This window comes from Pinus tabuliformis, chromosome 4_1 (genome assembly GCF_031772625.1).
Source record: "Pinus tabuliformis cultivar Carrire ecotype Pingquan chromosome 4_1, CPIR1, whole genome shotgun sequence".
In the NCBI taxonomy this organism is placed as follows: Eukaryota; Viridiplantae; Streptophyta; class Pinopsida; order Pinales; family Pinaceae; genus Pinus; species Pinus tabuliformis.
The window spans coordinates 234,203,437-234,229,653 of NC_142303.1; the positions used below are offsets into that span (position 1 = coordinate 234,203,437).

General features: G+C 37.3%; 1 protein-coding gene and 2 pseudogenes across 1 annotated transcript; all 3 read left to right on the plus strand.

Annotated features, from left to right (window-relative positions):
• The first annotated feature begins 254 nt into the window (after positions 1 to 254).
• Positions 255 to 617, plus strand: LOC149175109 (pectinesterase pseudogene; annotated as a pseudogene).
• Positions 618 to 14,888: 14,271 nt separating this feature from the next.
• On the plus strand, positions 14,889 to 15,623 carry LOC149175110 (pectinesterase/pectinesterase inhibitor U1-like). The gene has a single exon (XM_089421048.1). It carries the CDS (start codon positions 14,889 to 14,891, stop codon positions 15,621 to 15,623), a length of 735 nt encoding a protein of 244 aa, XP_089277174.1.
• An 18-nt stretch (positions 15,624 to 15,641) lies between these two features.
• Positions 15,642 to 23,550, plus strand: LOC149175111 (pectinesterase pseudogene; annotated as a pseudogene).
• Positions 23,551 to 26,217: the final 2,667 nt, after the last annotated feature.

The window sequence follows — 26,217 nt, forward strand, 5'->3', positions numbered from 1 at the left end:
CTATTTTTGTCTTAAAGTATATATTTAAGAAAAATCAATTGATATTCATTTTTAATGTAAAATAACTAAAATAAAAAATGAGTTTTTGAGACAAAAGATTTCTTTTGTCTTAAAAAAATGTCTCAAAAGTGCCCTTGGTGTAGTAGTGAGGGTACCAAGATACTCTCTACGCACAACATTTAGGCACAGTTGATTTTATCTTCGACAACGCTGCAACCATGTTTCAAAACTGCAATCTCATAGCCCGGAAACCGATGGATAGTCAAAAGAATTGTTTCACGGCTCAAGGAAGAGACGATCCAAATCAAAACACTGGAATTTCTATACAAAATTGCACCGTCTCTACTGCACCTGATCTCGCTCCGGTGAAGAGCTCTTTCCAGACATTCTTGGGGAGGCCATGGAAAAATTACTCTGGCACAGTTGATATGAAGTCATATATGGATGATGTCGTCGATCCTGCAGGTTGGCTAGAATGGGATGGGGACTTTGCCTTGACAACACTGTATTATGGCGAATATATGAATTCAGGACCAGGGGCAGGAACTGCAGGGCAAGTTCAATGGCCTGGCTACCACGCCATGAACATTTCTAATGCTCAAAACTTCAGTGGTTAATTTCATTTCTGGTGATGAATGGATACAAAAGGCGCCCTTCGCTGCAGACATAGAACATGAGTGACAAGTGTTTTGCTTTTGAAGGAACGAAACAAATTTAGAGACCGCAAGACTATATATTCTGTTGTGTTTTCGTGTCATTTACGTAATTGTTAGGGCAACCTCAGTTAAACGGACTCGATGGTAATGTAAGCATAAGTAATCTGCAGTGCAGTCTTATAAATAATATGCATTTCAGTCTTGGAGAAATGCATTGTTACCATGTATTTATAGAGATATCGTTATCATTATCATTCTAGTTATATGGGATTTTATTAATAGATATACCAGATCTAATAAATAATTTTTTGTGTTTGGATATATCATGCTGATTCTTTTTTTGGGTCTTTTGTTTTCATACCAAGGTAGGTCCCTGTGCTTGACCCCCTTGCCCAAAGACCAGGGAAAGTGAGATTTTATGGATAGCCTTTAGCTAAGAAAGTAATTAAAATAAAATGATTGTTGAAAATAATGTGTTAGCAATAGAGTGTTTGTCGATCAAAATGTATGTTGTGTTCTATATTGTAAGATGATTTATTAAAGGTTGTATATATTAATGTTTGATGCAGTGTGAGATATGTTTTAATTAATAAAAATGACCATTCTGTATCTGTTGTTGTAGTGTAGTGAAAGAACTGTAAGAGAGCTTGAGTTTTATCTGATAAAAATATAATTTTATCACTAATATAAATAGTATTTTATTTCTGTGGCCTTCTAAGGTCAACTTTAGTTTAGGGTATTGCAAAAGGTATTTTTAATGGCTTCACCAACAGGGTATTTCATAATAAATCGAAATAGGGATCAACCTGGCAGCATACTCTGTAAATTCCTTTTTTTTGCTTTGTGATGGTTGTTTTTCAGTATTTTGTTTTATTTATAGAAAATATATTTGTTGTTGGATATTTATTTTAGATCATTGGACAATATTTAATTACTTTAAAAAATTTAATTACTTGAAAAAACGTTTTAGGAAGGCTCATTTTGGTGGATTATTTGGCAGCCGATGCCTGCCATCTAAAATATTAAAGGAGAATATTTTAATGTTGTATATAATAAAATATTCAATGCCCAAAAAAAATAAAAAATTGAATGTTAAATAAAAAAAATAAAAAAAATATCAATGACTATAAAATATGTGAATGTCAAGATATTTTAATGTCAAATGTGTATATATTTATATATTGTTTTAAAACCAACCTAGAAGTCATGACTTTTTTAGTGTATAAACTGTTATTGTAAGTTTTTTAAATAGGCAGGTGAAAATGTTGTAAACAATAGTGATAAGTGAACTTATTGCTATTTTTGTATATTACTTTACATATAAAAATGCATCTGTTTAATGTAATGGAGATTGTTGTTTATATTTTCAACCTTTTGATAACTATATATTTAAGTGTATGCCATATGATAACCATGAAAACACACTGATAAAATGCTTTTATCATTGTAAATTAATATTGGACTTTGGTATATGGGCGTTGGAATCTGTATATTAAATTACAATATTTTTTGTTACAGTACATACTTTTGGGTGGTGAAAAGAACAATCAAGTAGCCTAACCACCCAAGATAACTTTAATTGACAAATTAAATACCATAATTAGTTATAAATTATCATAAATTTAGTTATAATTTGAAAAATAAAAAAATATTATAAAAATTTAGATAGAACTTTTTTATAATTTTAATTATATATTTTTTAAAATATTTTTTAATTAATATTTTATATAATTATTAAAATGAATGAAATCAGCGTCACTCTCGCAATAAAATAGAAAATGATATAATGCTTATAAGTAACCAATCTAAAATAGAAAGTGATATAATGCTTATAAGTAACCAATCTACTAATCAAATACTCCTAAAAATTCGTATTCAAATCAAAATGTGAGCCCAACAAATCTAAGAAGTTGTTCGGTTTTTAGAGTACTAATGAGAATTTCGTAAAAAGAATATATATAAAAGTTAAATGTTTTAAAGCCACTACAATGGTCATACAGAAATGCCCTTGTGTTGTTTTTTTTATTTATGATGAAAATAAAGAGGACATATACAATGTAATCACATCATGATGTGATTTTGTATTAACGATAGGGATGTTTTATAGATAACAATTTGATTGCATGATGCAGAGGGAACTTCAATCAAATTAAAAAGCATTTTTGTTGCACTTCAAATGCTATGTTTGAGATGCATAATTTTTCATGTGACACCATAATTTTTTCCAACACTTATTAGCAATATTAATGGCACAACATTATACATAGTAATTGAATTTGGAAGGGCCTTGGGTATGATTCCTCTAATATAGATTGTAAATGAGTCTCGCCATGTGTATAGTCAAACAGGTCTATGCTTCAATCCTAAGTATTGTGGCATGAAAAATAGACAAAATCCATTATATGAAGATCATCATGTCCATTTGGGATCTAAAGCCATTATGTAATCTTTGAGGCTTTTCTTTTTTGTTTTTTTATATGACCACCATAGGCATAATCACAGACAATGCATTTGATTTTGAAGTAGATTTTTTAAATGATATGAGGTTTTTTAACTCCTAAATTTGGGTGCAGTAAGTGCTACGACATATAAAAAATGCGACTTCTCTTCTTATTCTCGATCCTCTTACTCAGAAGCAACTCATCCCTCGGCATCCTATGACCCCCAAAATATATGGGCAATCAATGATTCATAAAAAATATCCCGGTAAGGCCCATAGTTATGCCTTACGGCGTTTCCTTTTCAACATCTGATGCAAACGCTAGTATATAATATGCATTTCAGTCTTGGAGAAATGCATTGTTACAATGTATTTATAGAGATATCGTTATCATTATCATTTTAGTTATATGAGATTTTATTAATAGATATATCGGATCTAATAAATAATTTTTTGTGTTTGGATATATCATGCTGATTTTTTTTTTTGGTTTTTTTGTTTTCATACCAAGGTAGGTCCCTGTGCTTGACCCCTTGCCCAAAGACCAGGGAAAGTGAGATTTTATGGATAGCCTTTAGCTTAAGAAAGTAATTAAAATAAAATTATTGTTGAAAATTATGTGTTAGCAATAGAGTGTTTGTCGATCAAAATGTATGTTGTGTTCTATATTGTAAGATGATTTATTAAAAAGGATATGCACAAGATTTTCTTGGATCTAGATCCAATTGGACATAAGAAAGGAGTAAACCGATCGATCAAAAAGCGAAACCAATGCTTGAGGTTGTACATCAGAATTGCGCATACAAAGTTGTGTGATGTGCAATACATTCAATTCCTCTTAATAATTTGTCTTCATTTAATCAGATTTGTTGGTCCAATCCATTTAACCAGGATTCGCTTGATAAGAAATCTCTGTGAGAATTGGAGAGATCTACAAGGATATATAGGCACGTGGTGAAGCTCTTTGCAAATAGGAGAGCTCCAGTGTTGAAGAACGTGAAGAGTGAGCCGCTGGGTTAGTGAACAGTTGGAGAGAGGGCATACGAGTTTGGCATCAGGATATCCAATCGAATAAAATTCAAAGTTGAAGGTACGACCTTGAAATTGAAGGCTTATCGTAAAAGGTTTGTGGAGATAAATTCAAGGAAAAAAGGAAGATGATGAGATCGGTTGAGTGGAAAAGTATAAAGTAGCAATGATTCAAGTAAAAGGAGTTGGATTTCATGCATGTCGCAATGATTTTGGAAATACCTGTGGAGATAAATTCAAGGAAAAAAGGAAAATGATGAGATCAGTTGAGTGGAAAAGTATAAAGTTGCAATGTTTCAAGTAAAAGGAGTTGAATTTCATGCATGCCGCGATGATTTTGGACAGAAGCAGTCTGATCTTCCCTAATTTTATAATAAAATTTATAACTTTTATTAGTATTTTTAAATATAGATTTAATATGAGTTTATAGAGCGATCTAATTTCTTTATGTCCAAATGTTTTTTATGAACTAATATTATATAGATATTTTGTATAGTTTTCTTGGTTGACATGAGCAAAATTTCAACTTTGATAACAGAGGACAAGATTACAAATCATACTGGATTGTAAAATAAACTTCTCTAATGAAAATCATCCACAACAACTGTACTCTAGACCTTAATATTTATTTATATAGTAAACATCTTAATGCTCCTTAAAATAGGAAATGTAACCCATTGTCGTTAAAAGAAAATGCAATTATCGATTTTTATTTTAAATTTGATTCCACATGTGGAAAGTGTCAAAATTAATGGCTTATATAAAAATGTAAAATGAAAGGGAAAGAAGATTATACTTCTTCTTAGGGAAAATAAGAACTCATACCTTTATTCAAAAGTGGTTTTATTAAATGCCAGGAAAGGAAGACTAGGATGTTGAGATAATCATTATTTTATGAGATCATGTTGAAATTTATGAGATGGTGGAGTTGAGATAATCATTATTTTATGAGATAATGTTAATATTTATGAAATGGTGGAGTTTTAAAAGAATGTTGAATCAATGGTGTATTATTGATTTTATTTACATGGCTGTATGGTTTTTCTTTCATATATTTTAGTTGAAATATAACAAAAACAATGGTGATGAGAAAGGCTTATATTTTGGGCATATGATTGCTAGAAAGAGTGATGGAAATCTTTATGTTGTTGTAGAATATTTTGAATGCTTGTTGTACCTTATTTAAGATGATGTAAATATGTGAGAGTGTGCAAGATGCATTGTATCTAATGCCACAATTTTTTAGTCTAAGATGTAAAACTTAGCCATAAGGAAGTTTTTCTCTCCATGTGTTTGGTAAAGCCCTGTTGAGTTAGGCCTACATGCATTAGTGTGTAAACCATATAGAATGTATCCTTCTTACATACAGGTGTTGGGTATGTGTTATATTCTTTGCAGAACAATCCCGACATGTTGTAAAATTTATGATGCATAGTAGGGGGTCATGAGGGGAGGATGGGAGATGGGGGGGGGCACATAAAGCCCCCTATTTGAGAGCATTTATTAGGGCCTTGGGCTTGAGCACGCATGAAGGCCCACCCCAAGATGGCTTAGACAAGCCATGATGACTTGAAGTGGTGACAAACCAAACATTGGTGGGGCCAAGTGACAAGTTGTGTGATAGTCCTGCCAATTTGGGCACCTTCACAACTCTAATCTCAAGGCTGATCCATATTTCGGTTATCCTCTATATTATTGACATCATGACTCCTTGTACCATGACTCGCTTGATCAATCTGCTTCACCAAGCAATTTTTCACCTTCTCTTGATTCTCAAACTGCTGGCTCAATTGTGATCAGGCACAAGGTAGTCACATTTCACAGATAAAGGAGCAGAAAGGTGAGGACACTATCAATCTTTTCGCTATGTTTTAAAATTCTCTATGCCAAAACAATGATTTTCCATTATTTAATGATTCACAGTCCTCTAATCTCGGTGGAAAATCCAACACAATTAATACTTTTAATCAAACACTAGCCTTGGGTAGTAATCATTCCAATGCTTCCATATCCCATGATGGATGCCCAAGCACATCAAACTATCTTTCGGTTTTTCATGGAGATTCTAATTTAGATATAGAATATGATTTGGTAAAAGAATATGTTCATATCAAAACTTCCTCTTCACCTCACTTTCCCTTGTGCCCTATAATTCACAACGCATCTAGATGTGGTGGAGATACTCCATGTTCTCTTGCTTATTCATCTGATGAGCTATCTCCTCGATTGACACAAGGCAATCAGGTTGACCATGATGAAGTTGAAAATAGTCAAATCATAGATAACTCATCCAAACCATCATCATCTCTCCTTTCGCATGAAAACAACTCTTCAAATCAGCTTGTTCATGAGATCTCACCAATCCATTTATATTTGAATGCACTATTAGAAGAGCCTCTTCAATTAAGTAATTTGATTCTTGTTGAAGCTAAAAAATCTGGTGAAATCTTTGATAGAGATGGTTTCCATCCAAATAGGAGTTTTGAAATTAGCAACACTAGCCACCCTCAATCCATGCATGATCTAGTTCAAGATTCAAAATGCGATTCTACAATTTTGGAAAGTTCAGGGACTTGCCAGGCACTTCAATTTTTTTTTTATGGTTATGTTAGGATCTCGCAACTCTGTTAAGCCCTCCGAACTAAATCATATCTGGTTTCTCTTACACAATCCATCTATTTTCATGCTTTCATTCGATGTGAATTCCCATGTAAAAAATGTTTGGTATTTCAGGTGTGACCTCTCAAATTTTCAATATTTTACTCATGATGAAATTCACAAATATATTCCCACTCATTTGTATTGATGCAAATCCATCACATCAAACTTGGGTTGGGAGTTTTCATCTCTCATGAGGTCATGGAATTGTGAAGTTGATCATCTCAAAGACTATCTTTGCCCACAATCATACTTATCGAATTTCTCCCTTAATGGTCAGCTCCTCGGTCTTCTTGTGAATCTTATATTGCAAATTTGTCCTCTCATCACACTAGAAATATCCCTGTGTGATAATGAATGCACAAATTGTCAAACGAATCAAGTTCTTCTCCATTCACCATGCCTCAACTGGTTTCATGCATTTATGATTCTAGCATCCTTTTTCAATTCTTTCGATAACTATGATGCTTGCACAATTGGTCACTAGTTTCAGGAAGGTGTTATGTCATATGTGGCTTGCAAGAAACTTCATTCAATTGTTTAGAGCATTCACAATATTTTTCAAATGCATTTTACTTTGTTCATTGAAAATTGGGAATCTTATGTTTCAATCAACTCATGTGGCAAATTCTCTATCTTGGGTGACTATCATTCAACTTATCATTTTCCTATCACCACATCCAATGACAGTTGCTTCACACTCGCTAATATTCATTTTTTAACATCTCTCTCTTCAAATTTTTGTCAAGCAAGTGAGGAACTTCAGCCTTCTCTAATGTCTATGGCAGGTCCTCATTGTCTTGGCATGACTACCAAGAGTGATCAGATCTATTTTTACTTACAATATTCCCATCGTGATCCTACTTCTCGAATTGAAAATTCATATTTTCAAAGGTCATGAGATTTTCAAGAGGGCCATCATGAATTTTACGATCCAATCATTGAATGGCTGGAATAATCTTACTTGGCAATCTCTATAGTAGACAACAAGTTTCAATCCTTCCTCGCACTTGTTGAGAATATCGATGTAGATGAAGACATATCTACAAGAGGATTTCGAGGTTCGTTAACAAATGGTATTCATATAAAAGGTAAGCATGTGGATTGGGTGAAAGTAGTAGTTGTGACCCATCTTTCTATCCAGAGGCAACCGCTTCCTTTTCTTGTGCAAGTTTTTCAAGTTTTTATATCTTATGTTGCACACCAGTTTTTATCTATTTTAATTTTTCCTATCTTTGTGAATGCAGGTCGGGAACAATCATGGTAGCTTCACTAGAAATTTCATTTTACGTGACCCTGACCTTCTAGCTGTTAGGTTAGGAATAGGATTAGCTACATCATTAGGTTTCCCTTTCATGCACTCATTATACACTCATTCTACACTCATTCCCTATAGTTTGTCATGGTTTTCTTATTTTGGATTTACATCATGTTTTCTTTACTCATTTTGTCCTTTCTCCTTTTGAATTTCTTTCTTGGTTATGTGTATTCTTTATTTTTTCTTTGTTTTCTTCCTTGTTGAGTTTTACTTTCGTTTCCATTAACCAAATAAGTGTTGTTCATGGACCTGTTGTGGCTTCCAAGTGTGCATGTGGCTGAAGTTCGAAGAAGTCTTATGACACTTCAACATTTGGCCAATCCTGTGCCCAACATCCTTATAATTGGTTGCATTTTTTGGTCGATGAAGTTCTGACAGAAAATACAATCGGTCAGCAAGGAGAGATTTTGTCCAACCATGAGCCTTTGTCTAGTTTGGGAACCTCATGCCTATACTCATTTTTTAATTTTGGTGTTTCCAAGCTTATCCAATTGGTAGAAATAGAGAGGGGAAAAATATAAATAAGCAAACCTAAATTAGAGGTCTTGATATGCTTCTCTGAAGGAATAACCTCTATTATTCTCAATAAGTCAAGATCCCTCTTCTTCCCCAAAAATAAATAAGTGTTGATGCACAATTCTCTTTAAGAAAATAAATGAAGGTGAAAGAAGAGAAAGCCATCCTTGTAGAGAGGTGAAGCAAGAAAATCCACCGAGGTACTGTCCAGGCTTGCTGGTAGTGGAGAAATGTTGGTGTTCCTATGTGACTCCGCCAGGGTAATTTCCAGGCCTACTGGAAGCTCAGCAACACTAGAGATCAAAAACTATAGTCTGGAAATCTTAAGCTCGCGAGCTAAATTACCCTTTTCAATTCAAAACATTGTGATCTAGTTGAATCTTATGTTGTGTTCAACTGAGAATGTACAAAGGGGACCATGTCTACCTATGAGGTAAGTGGGTAAGCCAAATTCATTTTCACAATGAATCAATACTCCCTAAAGGACCAAGGCCCTACACTAAAATGAACCAAGAGAGAGAAGCTGGTATTCAACCAGTGTGTCGCCAAGTGTTGTAGCAGCTGCAACACCCTCCAAAATTTTGGCTTACACTTAAATATTGGAGCCTACTATCGATCACATGATCATTCGTTTCTTATTCACTTATTCGTAAGATGACGATATGAAGCTACCCTCTTCAATCTTATGACTCATTTACACTTTTATCTTTATATAGTATTTGTCATCTTTGGGCATGGGGATTATCGCTTGTCATGAAAAGGGATGTTTTTTTTGCTTCAAGGGGAAATATTTGTGAGAATAGGTTGTTTTCATCACATATACATGTTTCACACTCATTTGAAACACTCTTGCACAAGTGTCGCCTTATCCTCTCAAAGTCTATCATCGAAGCTACACATGTCATAAGCCGCCACAAAGGTTTTTGCATTAAGAAAAGTATGTTTTATATGTTCTGGGTGGTCTATGTTGTATCACTAAGTGTTCAAGTGTATGATCGTACTCAATTTCCTTCACTTTTCACATCAGTTACATTGATCCCACACTCAGCCAAATTTTGGAGTTTCCTTTGCAACCTTGCCTCATCAAACTTTCCTAAACATTGCATTTCGCATCTGTAACCCTCAAGATTTTTCCCAAGTCTACTGGAATTATGAAATGCACAGAAATCCCAACCTCCCTTGACATCCAAAATTGTGCAGTGGTTTCCTCCAGCGTCTTTCCCTCGGCTGGAACCAACTTTCTCCAGAAACTGCATAGTTTTGTCCCTCAGGCATCTTAGCTGCTGAGTCTGCCTTGCATTATTGTTGTTCGAATGGTCTATGTTGTTGTGTCATCGAACTATGCTAAGTGTGTGATCACAATGTCAAGTTCCTCGCAAGTTCACCTACCTCCCACACTCAGCCATTTTCTTGAAAATCCTTCCGACCAGAGAACTCTCTTTCACCAAAGCCTGATTGAGCTCCACACTATGTATTCTTAGCCCTTAGTGATGCTTCTCTGCTTCCTGGAACTGCACATGGCGTAGTCGCTGTCCCCCAGGGAAGTTGCATTGCGTAATTCCAGAGCTTAGCAGACTCCCTTCCTCCTCAGAATTATGCAGTAACTTCCTCAGGCTTGGTCTGAACTACGCATTTCACAAGATTAGTCGTTAAGCCTCCTCCCTGCATTTTGGAACCCCACAATGTGTAGAGAAAAAATCATCCCTTACCTCTGAGAACTGTGCCAAAAAATCCCTAGTGTCATCCATAAGTCAAGACTCACTAACTTCAAGAAATACGCAAATTTGTCCTCTCTGGTCCCTCTATTTCCCAATCCTGCCTTCCCTTAGAAAATTGCACAAACCTGCCTCCCAAGGTCTCACTTTGTAGCTTCCACTGATGATCTCAACTGCACAATTTTTTTCGGAAGTAAAGACTGTGCTAAGGAGTTCCTCAGCCAAGCCTGAGTTGCTCTCTGTGTAGTCTTAGTGACCAGTCTCCCTCATTATCACTTGAAACTGGATAATGCATAGTTTTTGGGCACTCTTTCCCAACCTATCACTTGTCCCGAGCCCAATCCATGGATAACAGTGCATCATCTTAGACTAGGGATTTTTTGTACTTGATATCGTCTCGTCATGAGTGAATTTTACGAATAGGTACACTGTTAGATCATGGCGAGATGATGAAGAAAGAGAAGAAGGAGCGGACATGTTAGAAGACTCACTTATAGTTGGATGGACGAAGAAGCTTATCATGTACAAGCAAAGGGAACACATGCATGCAACCACCTCTCAAGACCAAAGAGCATTGAAAACCCCACATCATCAAGGTATGCAGAAGAGAAGAGAAAGTGCATCCAAGAACACATCTATCACTCATCAGCAACAGCGACTTGACATTGCCACCTCAACAAGCTAATCCATGTCAGCAGTGTCATGTCAAGTCTTGTCATGAGTTGTCAAATGCCACACCACTTCTTTGAGCCATGTCCATTGCAAATCGAATGTAATGTAAAGTGGAAATCCAATGGAAGCACATGAATATGAAGAGTCATGTCAATTGAAAGGGCATAGGAAGTTGAAGAGTCATGAGGGTAGTCGAAGAGTCATAAGGGTGAAGCATCACCCTTGGTTATATATATATATATATATATATATATATATATATATATATATATATATATATATATATATATATATATATATATATATATATATACCCCCTCATTATATGAGGAGTGAATTTTCACCTTGTCTGCTCCCACAAAGCAAAGAGATTTTTAGTTAGTTCTTTGAGGAGCGAATAGTGGGTCCAATGTCCCACTACTGGGGTTAGTGATATATGATGTCAATATGTGTCTTGGAACTTATTATTAATATAGAAGCATGTTCAATCCAACACATTTCCATGCATGACTTGCAGATGCTTGTAAGACTATTCATTACACATTTGTAATTCATGTTTGTTTCACATGTACTAAGATACTCAAGAACTATTTCAGTTGTTTTAGTGCTTACCTTTTTGGGATGTATTGTATTGGTTATCACTGTTATCTCATCCTTGTGGACTACTCTACAAGATACTAGACAGACCTTCCTCGCTTATTGGTTATAACAACCGTCACATCCATTGTGGACTATTCTACTGGATCATGGACGAATCTTCCCTTGTACTTTGGGGTTAACAACTGTTGCATCCGTTGTGGATTATTTTGTTGCTTGCTCGACAAACCTTCCTGGTTCGCTTGTGTCTCTTCGTGCGTGGTACTATTACCTCTCACATAGAGGCTCACTTTTCCTCCCCCTTTTGCAATAAGAGAAGCTTGACACACTTACGTTGCACACTCACCAGGAACACTTACCTTTATTTTCAAAGATACCATTGCATCACTCTCCCGTGTTGACACCTAGAGCTAATGCAGATCTCTAAGTATATGGCAACCGAGCCTTTATACTGGACGAGACTCCTATGCCAAATAATGTGAGGTCTAGTTGGGACATCATATCAGGGAGATCCCCTTGGTTGACATATTTCTAGCACCATCAACAAGACCTAACAATGTTGATTCATTCACTAAGTCAATTTTAGAATAACATTGCCCACATTAAGCTTCAGTTGGGAAATCCTCATGCTTTCCTCTCCTATCACCTAGATCCACTCCAACTCTTTACTAGTAAGGGTACACATGTATAATCAAGTCTTATAGCCATATGCCCATATACATATAATTTACAACTTTCAAATCCAAAGTAATATTTTTTTGTTATTGTTGTTTGGTACTTATTGCCAGCATTCTCCCACTTCTGTACACATACTCACACCAGGTGCTATCCTCACCAAATCGTAGTTTTTTCGCCCCATATCACCCTATTAGACCTCTATTTCCTTTCATATAATTTGTTTGTATGCTAGTCAATTCCTAATCAAGCTTCTCTATGTCAGCTTCTCCTCTTTCTGGTCATGATCCCTTGGCTCTAATACCACTATTACAAATAAAAACATGCCAGAGAAAATAATTATAGCAACAACAACACATGAAACAAATGAGTTTTATCTCGAAAAACCTAGAACCAAGAGAAACCAACTAATAAACCTATTATCATCTTATGGCTTAAATGCAACAATCCCTTGACTTAAAAGTAGTCAAGTCGACCAACATCCTGGTTCGACCAAGTGAACACTCCACTCAATCACATTACAATGAAAGATCCACAACCCATTTAAAAGTTTCATCACATTTAATCCATGAATTCCAAAATGATAAGCTACCAAAACCATGTGTTTAGAACCACCACTATCAACTTAACAACTTTGACAATTTCACCTAATTCATGTTTGCCTTCACAATAAATTGGGTGTAGTAAAAAAATTCATTTCTTAATTAACGAGTGTTAGATATTCATAAATGAAAATGTGATTATAATTATTATTTAGACTTTGTTTAAACTTGACATAAGTTGTTTTTCAAATTTAGTATTTTATGAATTTAATGAGTTGCTAAGTTTTTTATAAATTTTAAATCAATTTTACATAATTAATTATAACTATAGTGTTTTTGTGAAACATATGTTATTAAAAATTGTATTTCTCTAATATATATTTAGCGATATCTTAAATAGATTAAAATATATAAACCATCTTAAATAGATTAAAATATATAAATCATATACTCAATATAATAATAACATAATCTAATCTTGGATCTTGAACCTACCCATATACTACATTACCAAATAAAAATAAGAAATATAATGATGACACAATTTCATCTTCAACCTACCCCAAATCACCTTATCCAATTATAAATTCCTAGTTATTAAAGAATATAATAATAAACCATAAACTAAATCAAAAGGTAAAGAGTAAGAAATATTATGTTAACCTAATCTGATCTTTAATCTTAAGCCCACCTCATATACTAAACCAAAAGAATAAAGAATAAAAAGTATAATAATAACATAATAAAGAATAAAAAGTATAGTAATAACACGATCTAAACTTTGATGTTGAACCTGCCCCATATACTAAATAAAAAAAAAAAGGATTAAGAAATATAATGATAACATAATTGATCTTGAACCCACCCCAATCACCTTAAAGGTCCTAGTTATTAAAAAATATAATAATTATGTCAGGCAAATACTTTTTTATTTATCAAATGCAACATGATTATGTTGCATTGACATATACCGTGATGTCACACAACCCTAAAAGAAAAAATGGTTAAGATTTTTTATAGGAGTCGTCTAACAAGGCGAAGGAATTGTCCGGGTAGGAATTTGGGTAAAAAAAATTCAAAAAATCTTGTAGAGGTAGTGTTTGAATTGTGTTTTTGATGGTGGAAATGGATTCAGCAGCATCAAAAACGTCAAGGACACCTAAAATTTTGAAGTTTGACAACTATAACTTGGATTTACAAAAATCCTTGCCAAATTTTTTCTAAATATCACCGGAATTTCCATAACCTTCGGAACAACTCCTCAACCTCAAGCAACTCCTCCGCCTCGTTAGACTACGCTTTTTTTATATAAATATAACTCGGAAACTTCTCCTTTCCCTAGGCCGTGTGGTTAAATATTGTATATATGCGCTAGGTCCATCCGAGATTTGTGTATGTCGGCCACTCATTCAGACTCCCTTTTCCTCACATTTTTGGATCCGGATTTTGGATTTTGGAGACTCGGAGGTCGACATTTTAGGAGGTAGGATAAAGTCGTGGCATACAGTTTCTAAAATGGTAAAGTTGTAGATTGGTGTCAATTAGGTCAATACGAGATTTTTGTGTATGTCGGCCATCTATCTGGACTCCTCCACACCGACATTTTCAGAATTCTGGAGACTCTGCACCCTAAGACACTGATAACATTGTGCTCTGCAATCCATTTAATCATTGAATGACCTGAACTCAAAATTTTCGCCATCGATTGCGCATTACAAACATCAACATAACATCATTGTATGATGCGGAAACTTGAAACCTACATTCATGTATTGAGCTGGAGCTGGTTGGGCTGGAGCTGCTGAAGTTCGTCTAGGTTATTTGTTCCAACATCATCCCCAGCTGATATATACATAAGTGTTTGAGAGTCTGATAGAGCAGTCCAATTGCAGTGAAGTTAAAAGTAGACGAGGGAATTCTGCAATGGCTTTTAGATTTAGGTTTGCAGTTTCAATTTTCTTTATCATATGTTTTATGTTTGTTCAAATTGAAAGCGACGAATCGCCGCATTACGTTTCTCCCAAATCTGCCTGCGACGTGACGTCGGATCCAAAATTCTGTGTTTCGACAATGGCGAGCGTGTTTCCGGGATCATTGCGAGCAAATTCGACTGATCTCGCCAGGATGGCCATCAAGCTAAGCGTTATCGAAGCACAGAAAGTGTCTCAAAAAATTTCTCGTCTGGGACGGCGGGGATTCAAAGGAAGACAACTGAGTGCCCTTGAAGATTGTATGCAGTTAAACGATCTAACGTTGGACCACCTGAGCATGTCTCTGTCAAATGTTACTGCTGGTTCTTTGAAATGGAAGCAGGAAGTTGATACTCAGACATGGCTTAGTGCAGCTCTTAGTAATCAGGCTACCTGCGTCGAAAGTCTTCAAGAGGCGAGCGAAAACCCGCAAAATATATTGACTAAGAGTGTGCATAATATCTCCCGAGTTGTGAGCAATTCTTTGGCTCTTGTCAAAAGGATTTCTGTCGTTGGCAAACATTCCAAGAATCCTCCTGTGCACAACCGACGTCTGTTCTCCAATCCAACGAGTCATGAGCCTGGCAATCAGGTTGATGTAGATGATGGCATCTTTCCTTCACATTATGGATCCGTCAATGATGGATTCGCTTCATGGTTTTCTGCTTCAGACCGAAGGAGACTGCTTCAAACCTCCGAGGCAGCCGACAATGTCGTTACGGTGGCTCAGGACGGTAGTGGTAATTATACAACAATTACTGACGCGCTGCACACTGCTCCAAACAAAAGTTCATATAGATATGTGATACATGTTACAGAGGGAGTCTACCAGTAATACATTGAGGTGCCCAAATACAAAACAAATATTATGCTGGTTGGTGATGGCATAAATGCCACTGTTATCACCAGCAATAGAAGTGTTGCGGACAGCTGGACCACATACCGCTCTGCAACAGTTGGTAAGTTGCTTTACTCATTTATTTCTGTGGTTAATTTGTTATTTTGCTTTTTTCGGTGAGGGCCACCTCATATAACCTTGGTAATCCATTTCTGAATTTCAAATTTGCGTGGGAATCCACCGTTCAATGTAAGTCTTTCTTTTCCTGTCGTGCTCACTCCGAAAATGATTGCGATTACAGCTGTAGTTGGGCAATGCTTTATCGCTCAAGATATTACTTTCGAGAACATGGCGGGCGCGGAGAAACATCAGGCTGTCGCCCTCCGAGTTGCGTCGGATCTATCAACATTCTACTGCAGCAGCTTCAAAGGGTACCAAGATACTCTCTACGCACACTCACTTCGTCAGTTCTACAGGGAATGCAACCTTTACGGCACAGTTGATTTTGTTGAAAATATAATTTCAATTGTGCAACAGTTGAGCCATGTGGCAGCATGAGGACAATAAACCGTGCATTTCACCAAGGATCAAAAAAAAAAAATCGCTTCAAAAATAAATTTGCAGGCTTAAAGATCCGCTTTAACCTCAGCCGTCAGATCTAACCAATCAACGGTCTAGATCGTATCGGCGTATCGGCAAGTTGGCATATCGGCGGGTTGGAGCATCGGAGGCAGGCAGCGGCAGCGATATGAAATATCGTCGATGAGCGATCGCCGATATTGCATCGGCGAAGTCGCAGCGGAGGACTTACAAAGTGGTTTTGTTATTGTGCGATCAGTGATCGCTGATATCGCATCGGCACACCGCTATCGGCAATGTCATAGGGTCGGGACTTTTAACATGAGTAATGTTGCGATGCGATGGAGCAGACCCGACAACATTATAAATAGTTTTTGATAAACTTACAAGTCCGCGCTCAGAGCATTTTCAATGTATTTTCGTTATATAACGAAATATGAAGAAAAGTAAAGGATCGGCGGATATTGCGATCGGCATATCGCAATCGGGGAAACCAATGGGGCATGGCTTTTCATATTTTGTGCGCTACCCGATGGATCGGACCCGATGGGTTTCCAAAGCCAAACTGCATAATGATTGAAATCCACCCAAAGGCAATTTTTGTGTTTTGCAGCGCTTATGTATGTTTTCAAATATACGGAGAAACAGAGAATTGGCGCGGAGGCAGTTAAAGTGAGCATGGAACAGTACAGCATAGCAGGCGGAAGCTTTCAATTTACAGCATGGCCGAGAAGGAAGCAGGTTGTGTTCAAGCTCCTGCACATTGAATTTCCAGCGAGCACAGTTAATGCTCTTTTCAGCCGAGGACGAGAAGGACAGCCTCGAGCAGTTCACAGTATGGGACTCCATTTTTGTTCATTAAAAACTATTCAGATTTTGTATGTAAGTTAGGTGTGTGCATTGTAGTTTTTGGTGTGATAGTGTGTGACACAGGTGTAGTGCAGCAGCGCAAGTGAATGTTTTACGCAGTAGCGTAGACTGTAATGTAGTGTGTGTGTGTTTTCTTTTTTTTGGTGAATCCCTCTAAGCAGAAGAGGAAGAATATTGTATCAGGCTTTTCATTTTTTTTAATGAATACAGATCCTTGTTTATGCATGTTATACTCTATTCTCAGAAACAATCTTTTAAACTTCCGCTGTGTTAAAGATCCTGTGTGTGAAGAACAGAGCATTGTTCTCTGTTCTGTGATGTTATATTCTGTTTTTGGGATTTTGACAGAAAAATCACCCAACAGTGGTATCAGAGCAAGTTCAGGCTCTTTGAAGGGTTCAAAGAAGCTGAAGGAAGGATTCTTACTGCAGCAACTTCTCCAGCAGAGCGAAGTCTCAAGCAAAAGAATCCAAGGTATTTACCAGTGATTTTTAATACATAGTCAAGTATTGTAAGAATGGCTAGCACCAGCACTAGCAATAGTATGGGTATGCAGCTCCCATTATTTGATGGCAAAAATTATGATTATTGGGCAATAACAATGAAAGCATTGTTTGCTTCCCAAGACTTATGGGAAATAGTTGAGGATGGTTTTGAACAACCAGCAGATGAAAATGAGTTCAATGCTTTAACTCAGGGAGAGAAAGATTTGTTAAAGAGCCACAAGAAGAAGGACTCAAAAGCCCTTTTCTTCTTGTATCAGGCAGTGCATGGAAGCGTATTTCCAAGGTTAGTAGTAGCTAAGACATCCAAAGATGTATGGCAAACTCTTAAAATAGCCTATCAAGGAATGGAGAGAGTGAAGACAGCAAAGCTACAGTTGTTGAGGAAAGATTTTGAGAATCTGAACATGAAAGAGTCAGACAATATTGACTCATTCTTCACTCACGTAATTGGCCTGGTCACACAAATAATATCTCATGGAGAGACACTTGAAGAAAGGAGGATTGTGGAGAAACTATTGAGGTGTTTACCCTCAAGGTTCCATGTGATTGTCACCACCATAGAAGAGACAAAGGATCTCTCAAACTTTTCAGTTGATGAGCTTCATGCATCACTGATTACACATGAACAGAGGTTGAGTAGAAATGAAAACTCATCTCTAGAGCAAGCCTTCAAGACCCAGATGTCCTTTGGAAGAGGAAGAGGTCAAGGCAGAGGAAATAAGAGAGGAAGAGGCAGAAGCCAAAACAGAGGTGGAAGGAACAGTCCAGCAAATGCTCAAGGAAGAGGCTGCAATCCAAATCAGAACCAAGGTCAAGGCAGCAGCCAACAAGGAGGACAACATCATGCTCAAGGACAAAGGTATGAAAAATCCAATGTCCAATGTTATTATTGTAAAAAGTATGGGCATTATGCCAGTGAATGTAGGAAGAAGTAGCATGATGTGAGTAATAGATCAAATGCAAATATTACTAGAGAAAATGTCAGCCAAGATAATGTGCTGTTAGCTTGTAATATGGCTGAAACAAATAGTGAAGATATATGGTTTCTAGATTCCGGTTGTAGCAACCATATGACAGGGAACTTAGCCCTGTTTTCTGCTTTAGATCAAAGTGTGAAGTCACAAGTCACACTTGGGACTGATAGCAAAATTTCTGTTATGGGTAAAGGAGAAGTTAAAATATTTACAAAGCAAGGTGAAAAGAAAACCATAGCAGATGTCTATTATGTTCCTGGAATGAGATGTAACCTCTTGAGTATTGGACAGCTTGTTCAAAAGGGTTACAATGTTTTCTTTGAGAATGATGTATGCACCATCATGGATATAGCACTTAGCAAGCGATACATTGCTGAAGTGAAGATGACGAGGAACAGGATGTTCCCTCTTAGACTAAGAGCAGATCTGAAAAATAAAGGAGAAATTGCAGCAGTCACCCAAGAGGCTTTCCAAAGCGTGCCAAAGGATGAAAATTGGTTGTGGCATTTGAGATTTGGACATCTCAATTTTGGAGGTCTAAACTTGTTGAGCAGAAAAGGAATGGTAAGAGGATTACCATTGATAGAGAAACCGAACAGCCTGTGTGAAGGTTGCATATTGGGGAAACAACACAGAGAATGTTTTCCATCAGGGAAAAGCATAAGGGCAAAGGCACCCTTAGAGATCATCCACTCAGATTTATGTGGACCGATACAAAATCAATCTTTAGCTGGCAGCCAATATTTCCTAACATTCATTGATGACTTTACAAGAAAAACTTGGGTATATTTCCTTAAAAACAAAAGTGAAGTGTTTGAGAAATTCCAAAATTTCAAGGCATTTGTGGAAAACCAAATCAGGCTGCACATTAAAGTTTTGAGAACAGACAGAGGAGGTGAGTATATCTCCAAGGAATTCCTACGGTTTTGCAGAGAAAGTGGAATTCACAAGCAGTTTACAGCAAGGTACACCCCACAGCAAAATGGAGTTGCTGAAAGGAAGAACAGGACCATTATGGATATGGCAAGGAGCATGTTGAAGGCAAAGCATTTGCCGAATGATTATTGGGCTGAAGCTGTAAATTGTGCTGTATATATTTTGAACAGGTGTCCTACAAAAGCTGTGATGAACAAGTGCCAGAAGAAACATGGAGTGGGAGAAAGCAAGGAGTCACCCACATGAAAGTTTTTGGATGTGTGGCTTATGCACACATTCCAGATCAGCTAAGGAGGAAGTTGGACAGCGAAGGGGAGAAATGTATCTTCATTGGATACAGTGAGGAATCCAAAGTTTACAGGCTGTATATCCCATCCACCAAGAAGTTTTTTGTCAGCAGAGATGTTCAGTTCATTGAAGAGGAATCTTGGGATGGAAGCATAGAGAAAATAGTGAATGTTAAAAACTGTTTGTCTCATGATGAAGATGATGAGGAGGTGGCTGAAATACATCTCCAAATAGCGGCGCCAACACAAGGACAGCAAGTGACACCCTCAAGGAGAAATGAGAGTGCTTCTCCAAGCACACCACAAGGAGGAGATTCAAGTGCATCTTCAAGCACTTGCACACCAAGTGAAAGAGGTAAGAAGTTCAGAAACTTAAGTGACATTTATAATGAAGGAATGAATTCCCTATTTGCTTTGTATTGTCATGTGAATGATCCTATTCATTTCGAAGATGCTATAAAAGATAAGAAATGGATAGAAGCTATGGATGAGGAGATGAATGCCATAGAAAGAAACAAGACATGGGATTTGGTTGAGCTACCAAAAGATAAAGAAGTTATTGGAGTCAAATGGGTCTATAAGACCAAATACAATGCTGAAGGCAAAATTGAAAGGCACAAGGCAAGGCTTGTTGTCAAGGGATACAAGCAACAGTATGGGAGAGATTATGAGGAGACTTTCGCACCGGTTGCAAGAATGGAAACCGTGAGAGCAGTGCTATCCATAGCAGCACAAAACAAATGGAAAGTCTACCAAATGGACGTGAAATCAGCATTCCTAAATGGAGTGTTAAAGGAAAATGTCTACATTGAGCAGCCTCCAGGGTATGAGAAGAAAGGCCAAGAACACAAGGTTTGCAGATTGAAGAAAGCACTTTATGGGCTGAAGCAAGCGCCAAGAGCGTGGTACAGTAGAATAGATTCCTATCTACTGGAAAATGAATTTGACAAGTGTGAAGGAGAACCCACAGTCTACATCAAAGAAAAGGATGGTAAAATTTTAATTGTAGTCTTGTATGTTGATGATGTAATTTTTACAAGTAATGATGACTACCTCATTGAAAATTTTAAATCAGTCATGAAAGAAGAATTTGAGATGACTGACATGGGTTTGTTGAGATACTTCTTAGGAATAGAAGTAGATCAAAATGAAAAAGGAATTTTTATCACTCAAGCAAGATATGTAAATGAAGTATTGGAAAGATTCCACATGCAAGAATGCAAAGCAGCAATCACTCCCACGGTAATGGGATTAAAACTCAGCAAAGAGGACAGCAGCAAGGATTTTGATCCTAGCTTGTATAAGAGCATAGTTGGCAGTCTTATGTATTTAACTGCAACTAGGCCGGACATAATGTTTGCTGTTAGTTTAATTTCCAGATTCATGGAGAGACCAAAAAAGGCACATTGGCAGGCAGCAAAGAGAATTCTGAGGTATGTCAAAGGTACAAAAAGATTTGGCATCTTATATACTTTTTCAGAAAGCTCAGATTTAGTTGGATATACTGATAGCAATTGGGCTGGAAGTGTGGATGATCGGAAAAGCACTTCCGGTTATGTTTTTCATATGGGTTCAGGAGCCATTTCATGGGCTTCCAAGAAACAGCCAATTATGGCATTGTCTACAGCAGAAGCAGAGTACGTGGCAGCTACAGCAGCGGCATGTCAAGCAGTGTGGATGAGAAGAATGTTGAGGAGCTTAGGCCAAGAGCAGGCAAGAGCGACAGTGATTTTTTGTGACAATAGCTCAGCTATTGCATTGTCCAAGAATTCTGTGTTTCACAAACGAACGAAACACATTGATACACAGTTTCATTATATCAGAGAATTGGTAAGCAATGGAGAAATTAGTTTGCAACATTGCAGGACTCAGGAACAGGTAGCAGATATTTTGACAAAGCCTTTGGATCATAAAAGCTTTGAATTTTTGAGGAAGTGTTTGGGTATGATTGAATGCCCAACAGTTGAAATTAAAGGGGAGTGTTGAAAATATAATTTCAACTGTGCAACACTTGAGCCATGCGACAGCATGAGGACAATAAACCGTGCGTTTCACCAAGGATCAAAAAAAAAAATCGCTTCAAAAATAAATTTGCAGGCTTAAAGATCCGCTTTAACCTCAGCCGTCAGATCTAACCGATCAACGGTCTAGATCGTATCGGCGTATCGGCAAGTCGGCATATCGGCGGGTTGGAGCATCGGAGGCAGGCAGCGGCAGCGATATGAAATATCGCCGATGAGCGATCGCCGATATTGCATCGGCGAAGTCGCAGCGGAGGACTTACAAAGTGGTTTTGTTATTGTGCGATGAGTGATCGCCGATATCGCATCGGCACATCGCTATCGGCAATGTCATAGGGTCGGGACTTTTAACATGAGTAATGTTGCGATGCGATGGAGCGGACCCGACAACATTATAAATAGTTTTTGATAAACTTACAAGTCCACAGAGCATTTTCAATGTATTTTCGTTATATAACGAAATATGAAGAAAAGTAAAGGATCGGCGGATATTGCGATCGGCATATCGCAATCGGGGAAACCAATGGGGCATGGCTTTTCATATTTTGTGCGCTACTCGATGGATCGGACCCGATGGGTTTCCAAAGCCAAACTGCATAATGATTGAAATCCACCCAAAGGCAATTTTTGTGTTTTGTAGCGCTTATGTATGTTTTCAAATATACGGAGAAACAGAGAATTGGCGCGGAGGCAGTTAAAGTGAGCATGGAACAGTACAGCATAGCAGGCAGAAGCTTTCAATTTACAGCATGGCCGAGAAGGAAGCAGGTTGTGTTCAAGCTCCTGCACATTGAATTTCCAGCGACCACAGTTAATGCTCTTTTCAGCCGAGGACGAGAAGGACAGCCTCGAGCAGTTCACAGTATGGGACTCCATTTTTGTTCATTAAAACTATTCAGATTTTGTATGTAAGTTAGGTGTGTGCATTGTAGTTTTTGGTGTGATAGTGTGTGACACAGGTGTAGTGCAGCAGCGCAAGTGAATGTTTTACGTAGCAGCGTAGACTGTAATGTAGTGTGTGTGTGTTTTCTTTTTTTTGGTGAATCCCTCTGAGCAGAAGAGGAAGAATATTGTATCAGGCTTTTCATTTTTTTTAATGAATACAGATCCCTGTTTATGCATGTTATACTCTGTTCTCAGAAACAATCTTTTAAACTTCCGCTGTGTTAAAGATCCTGTGTGTGAAGAACAGAGCATTGTTCTCTGTTCTGTGATGTTATATTCTGTTTTTGGGATTTTGACAGAAAAAGCACCCAACAGATTTTATCTTCGGCAACGCTGCAGCCGTGTTTCAAAACTGCAATCTCCTAGCCCGGAAACCGATGGATAGTCAAAAGAATTGTTTCACGGCTCAAGGAAGAGACGATCCAAATCAAAACACTGGAATTTCTATACAAAATTGCACCGTCTCTGCTGCGCCTGATCTCGCTCCGGCGAAGAGCTCTTACCAGACATTCCTGGGGAGGCCATGGAAAAATTACTCTCGCACAGTTTATATGAAGTCATATATGGATGATGTCGTCGATCCTGCAGGTTGGCTAGAATGGGATGGGGACTTTGCCTTGACAACACTGTATTATGGCGAATATATGAATTCAGGACCAGGGGCAGGAACTGCAGGGCGAGTTCAATGGCCTGGCTACCACGCCATGAACACTTCTGATGCTCAAAACTTCACAGTGGTTAATTTCATTTCTGGTGATGCTTGGATACAAAAGGCGCCCTTCGCTGCAGACATAGGACATGAGTGACAAGTGTTTTGCTTTTGAAGAACGAAACAAATTTAGAGACCGCAAGACTATATATTCTGTTGTGTTTTCGTGTCATTTACGTAATTGTTAGGGCAACCTCAGTTAAATCCATTCGATTGTAAGGTAAGCGTAAGTAATCTGCAGTGCAGTCTTATAAATAATATGCATTTCAGTCCTGGAGAAATGCATTGTTACAATGTATTTAGAGAGATATCGTTATCATTATCTTTCTAGCTATATGGGATTTTTTTAGTAGATATATCGGATCTAATAAATACCTTTTTGTGTGTTTGGATATATCATGCTATTTCTTTTTTTGGGTTTTTTGTTTTCATACCAAGGTAGGTCCCTGTGCTTGAGCCCCTTGCCCAAAGACCACGGAAAATGATATTTTATGGATAGCCTTTAGCTTAAGAAAATAAAATAAAATGGTCGTTGAAAATTATGTGTTAGCAATAGAGTGTTTGTCAATCAAGATGTATGTTGTATTCTATATTGTAACATGATTCATTAAAAAGGATATGCATAAGATGTTTTTGGATCTAGATCCAATTCGACATAAGAAAGGAATAAATCGATCCATCAAAAGCCGAAACCAATGCTTGGTTGTACATCAGAATTGCGCATACAAAGTTGTGTGATGTGCAATACATTCAATTCCTCTTAATTATTTGTCTTCATTTAATCAGATTTGTTGGTCCAATCCATTTAAGCACGAATCACTTGAGAACAAATCTCTGTGAGAATTTGGAGAGATCTACAAGGATATATAGGCACGTGGTGGAGCTCCTTGCAAATAGGAGAGCTCCACTGTTGAATTGTTAGGTTGATGCTGAGAAAAAGAGAACGTGAAGAGTGAGCCGCGGGGTTAGTGAATAGTTGGAGGGAGGGCACACGCGTTTGCCATCAGGATATCCAATCGAATAAAATTCGAAGTTTGAAGGTACGACCTTGAAATTGAAGGCTTATCGTAAAAGGCCTGTCGAGATAAATTCAAGGAAAAAAGGAAGATGATGAGATCGGTTGAGTAGAAAAGTATAGAGCAGCGATGATCCAAGGAAAAGGAGTTGGATTTCATGCATGTCGCAATGATTTCGTAAAGAGCTGTGGAGATAAATTCAAGGAAAAAAGGAAAATGATGAGATCGGTTGAGTGGTTTGTAAAATGAACTTTTCGGTTTAATCAATGAAAATCATGTGCACAACTATATTCTTTTTTAATATTCGTTTATATATTTAAGCATCTCAATGCTCCTTAAAATGGGAAATGTGGCCCATTGTCATTAAAAGAAAATGCAATTATTTATTTTTATTTTAAATTTGATTGCAAGTGTTGGTTTATATAAAAAGTTCAAATGAAAAGGGAAGAAGATTATACTTCTTAGTGAAAAGAAGAAATCATACCTTTATTCAAAAATGGTTTTATTAAATGCTAAGAAATGAAGACTAGGGGGTTGAGATAATTATTATTTTATAAGATAATGTTAAAATTTATGAGATGGTGGAGTTTTAAAAGAATGATGAATGAATGGTATATTATTGATCTTATTTACATGACTGTATGGTTTTTTTCCATATATTTTAGTTGAAATGTAACAAAAATGATGGTGATGAGAAAAGTTTATATTTTCATCATATGATTGCTAGAAAGAGTGATGGAAACCTTTATGTTGTTGTAGAATGTTTTGAATGCTTTTTGTACCTTATTTAAGATGATGTAAATATGTGAGAGGGTGCATGATCCATTGTATCTAATGCCCCAATTTTTTAGTCTCAGATGTAAAACTTAGCCATAAGGAAGCTTTTCTCTCCACGTGTTTCGTAAAGCCTTGTTGAGTTAGGCCTACATGCATTAGTGTGTAAACCATGTAGCATGTATCCTTCTTATGTACAGGTGTTGGGTATGTGTTATATTCTTTGCATAACAATCCCCACATGTTGTAAAATTTGTGGTGCATAATAGGGGGTCATGAGGGGAGGGGGTAGGTGGGGAGGCATAGAAACCCCCATATTTGAGAGCCTTTGTTAGGGCCTTGGGCTTGAGCACGCATGAAGGTGCACCTGAATATGGTTTAGACAAGCCATGACGACTTGAAATGGTGAAAAACCAAACATTGGTGGGGTCATGCGACAAGTTGTGCAACAGTCTTGCCAATTTGGGCAGCTTGCGAAGGCAAGGATGCCTATGTGATGACATGGGTGAATCATGCATGATGGGAAGCGTGTAAGGGGTTCCATGCCATGGCATACCCATGATGAAGGGAAATTTGGGCACCAGAATGACATGCGTAGATGCCAAAGAACCGAATTTGAATGCCTTGGTGCAATTGCATCTAGCAAAGGAAAACTGAGGTGGCCAACGTGTTCCCACACAAAGGTTAGGTGTTGGGAAACATGCCCATGCTACAAGCATGTCGTGTGCATGAAGTAAACCAAGGGCGTGGGTGGCAAGTAATGTATGTTAACTTTGAAGGAAGAGTGAGGGTTGGCTGAAGGGGCATGGCTGCCCAACCATAAGAAAATACTTGTATATATACAAGGTCATACATGCGGTAAGAAACAACCAATGAAGTTGTAAAACATAAGACAAGTGAATCTAAAGTATAAATGAAGAAGGCAATGAACGAGATGAAAAAGAAAAGTTTCACGACAAAGTATGTGCTTTCCT

What these genes read in the sequence shown, in the direction of transcription:
- LOC149175110 (XM_089421048.1), top strand. Translation starts at nt 14,889, where the DNA reads ATGGCGAGCGTGTTTCCGGGATCATTGCGAGCAAATTCGACTGATCTC.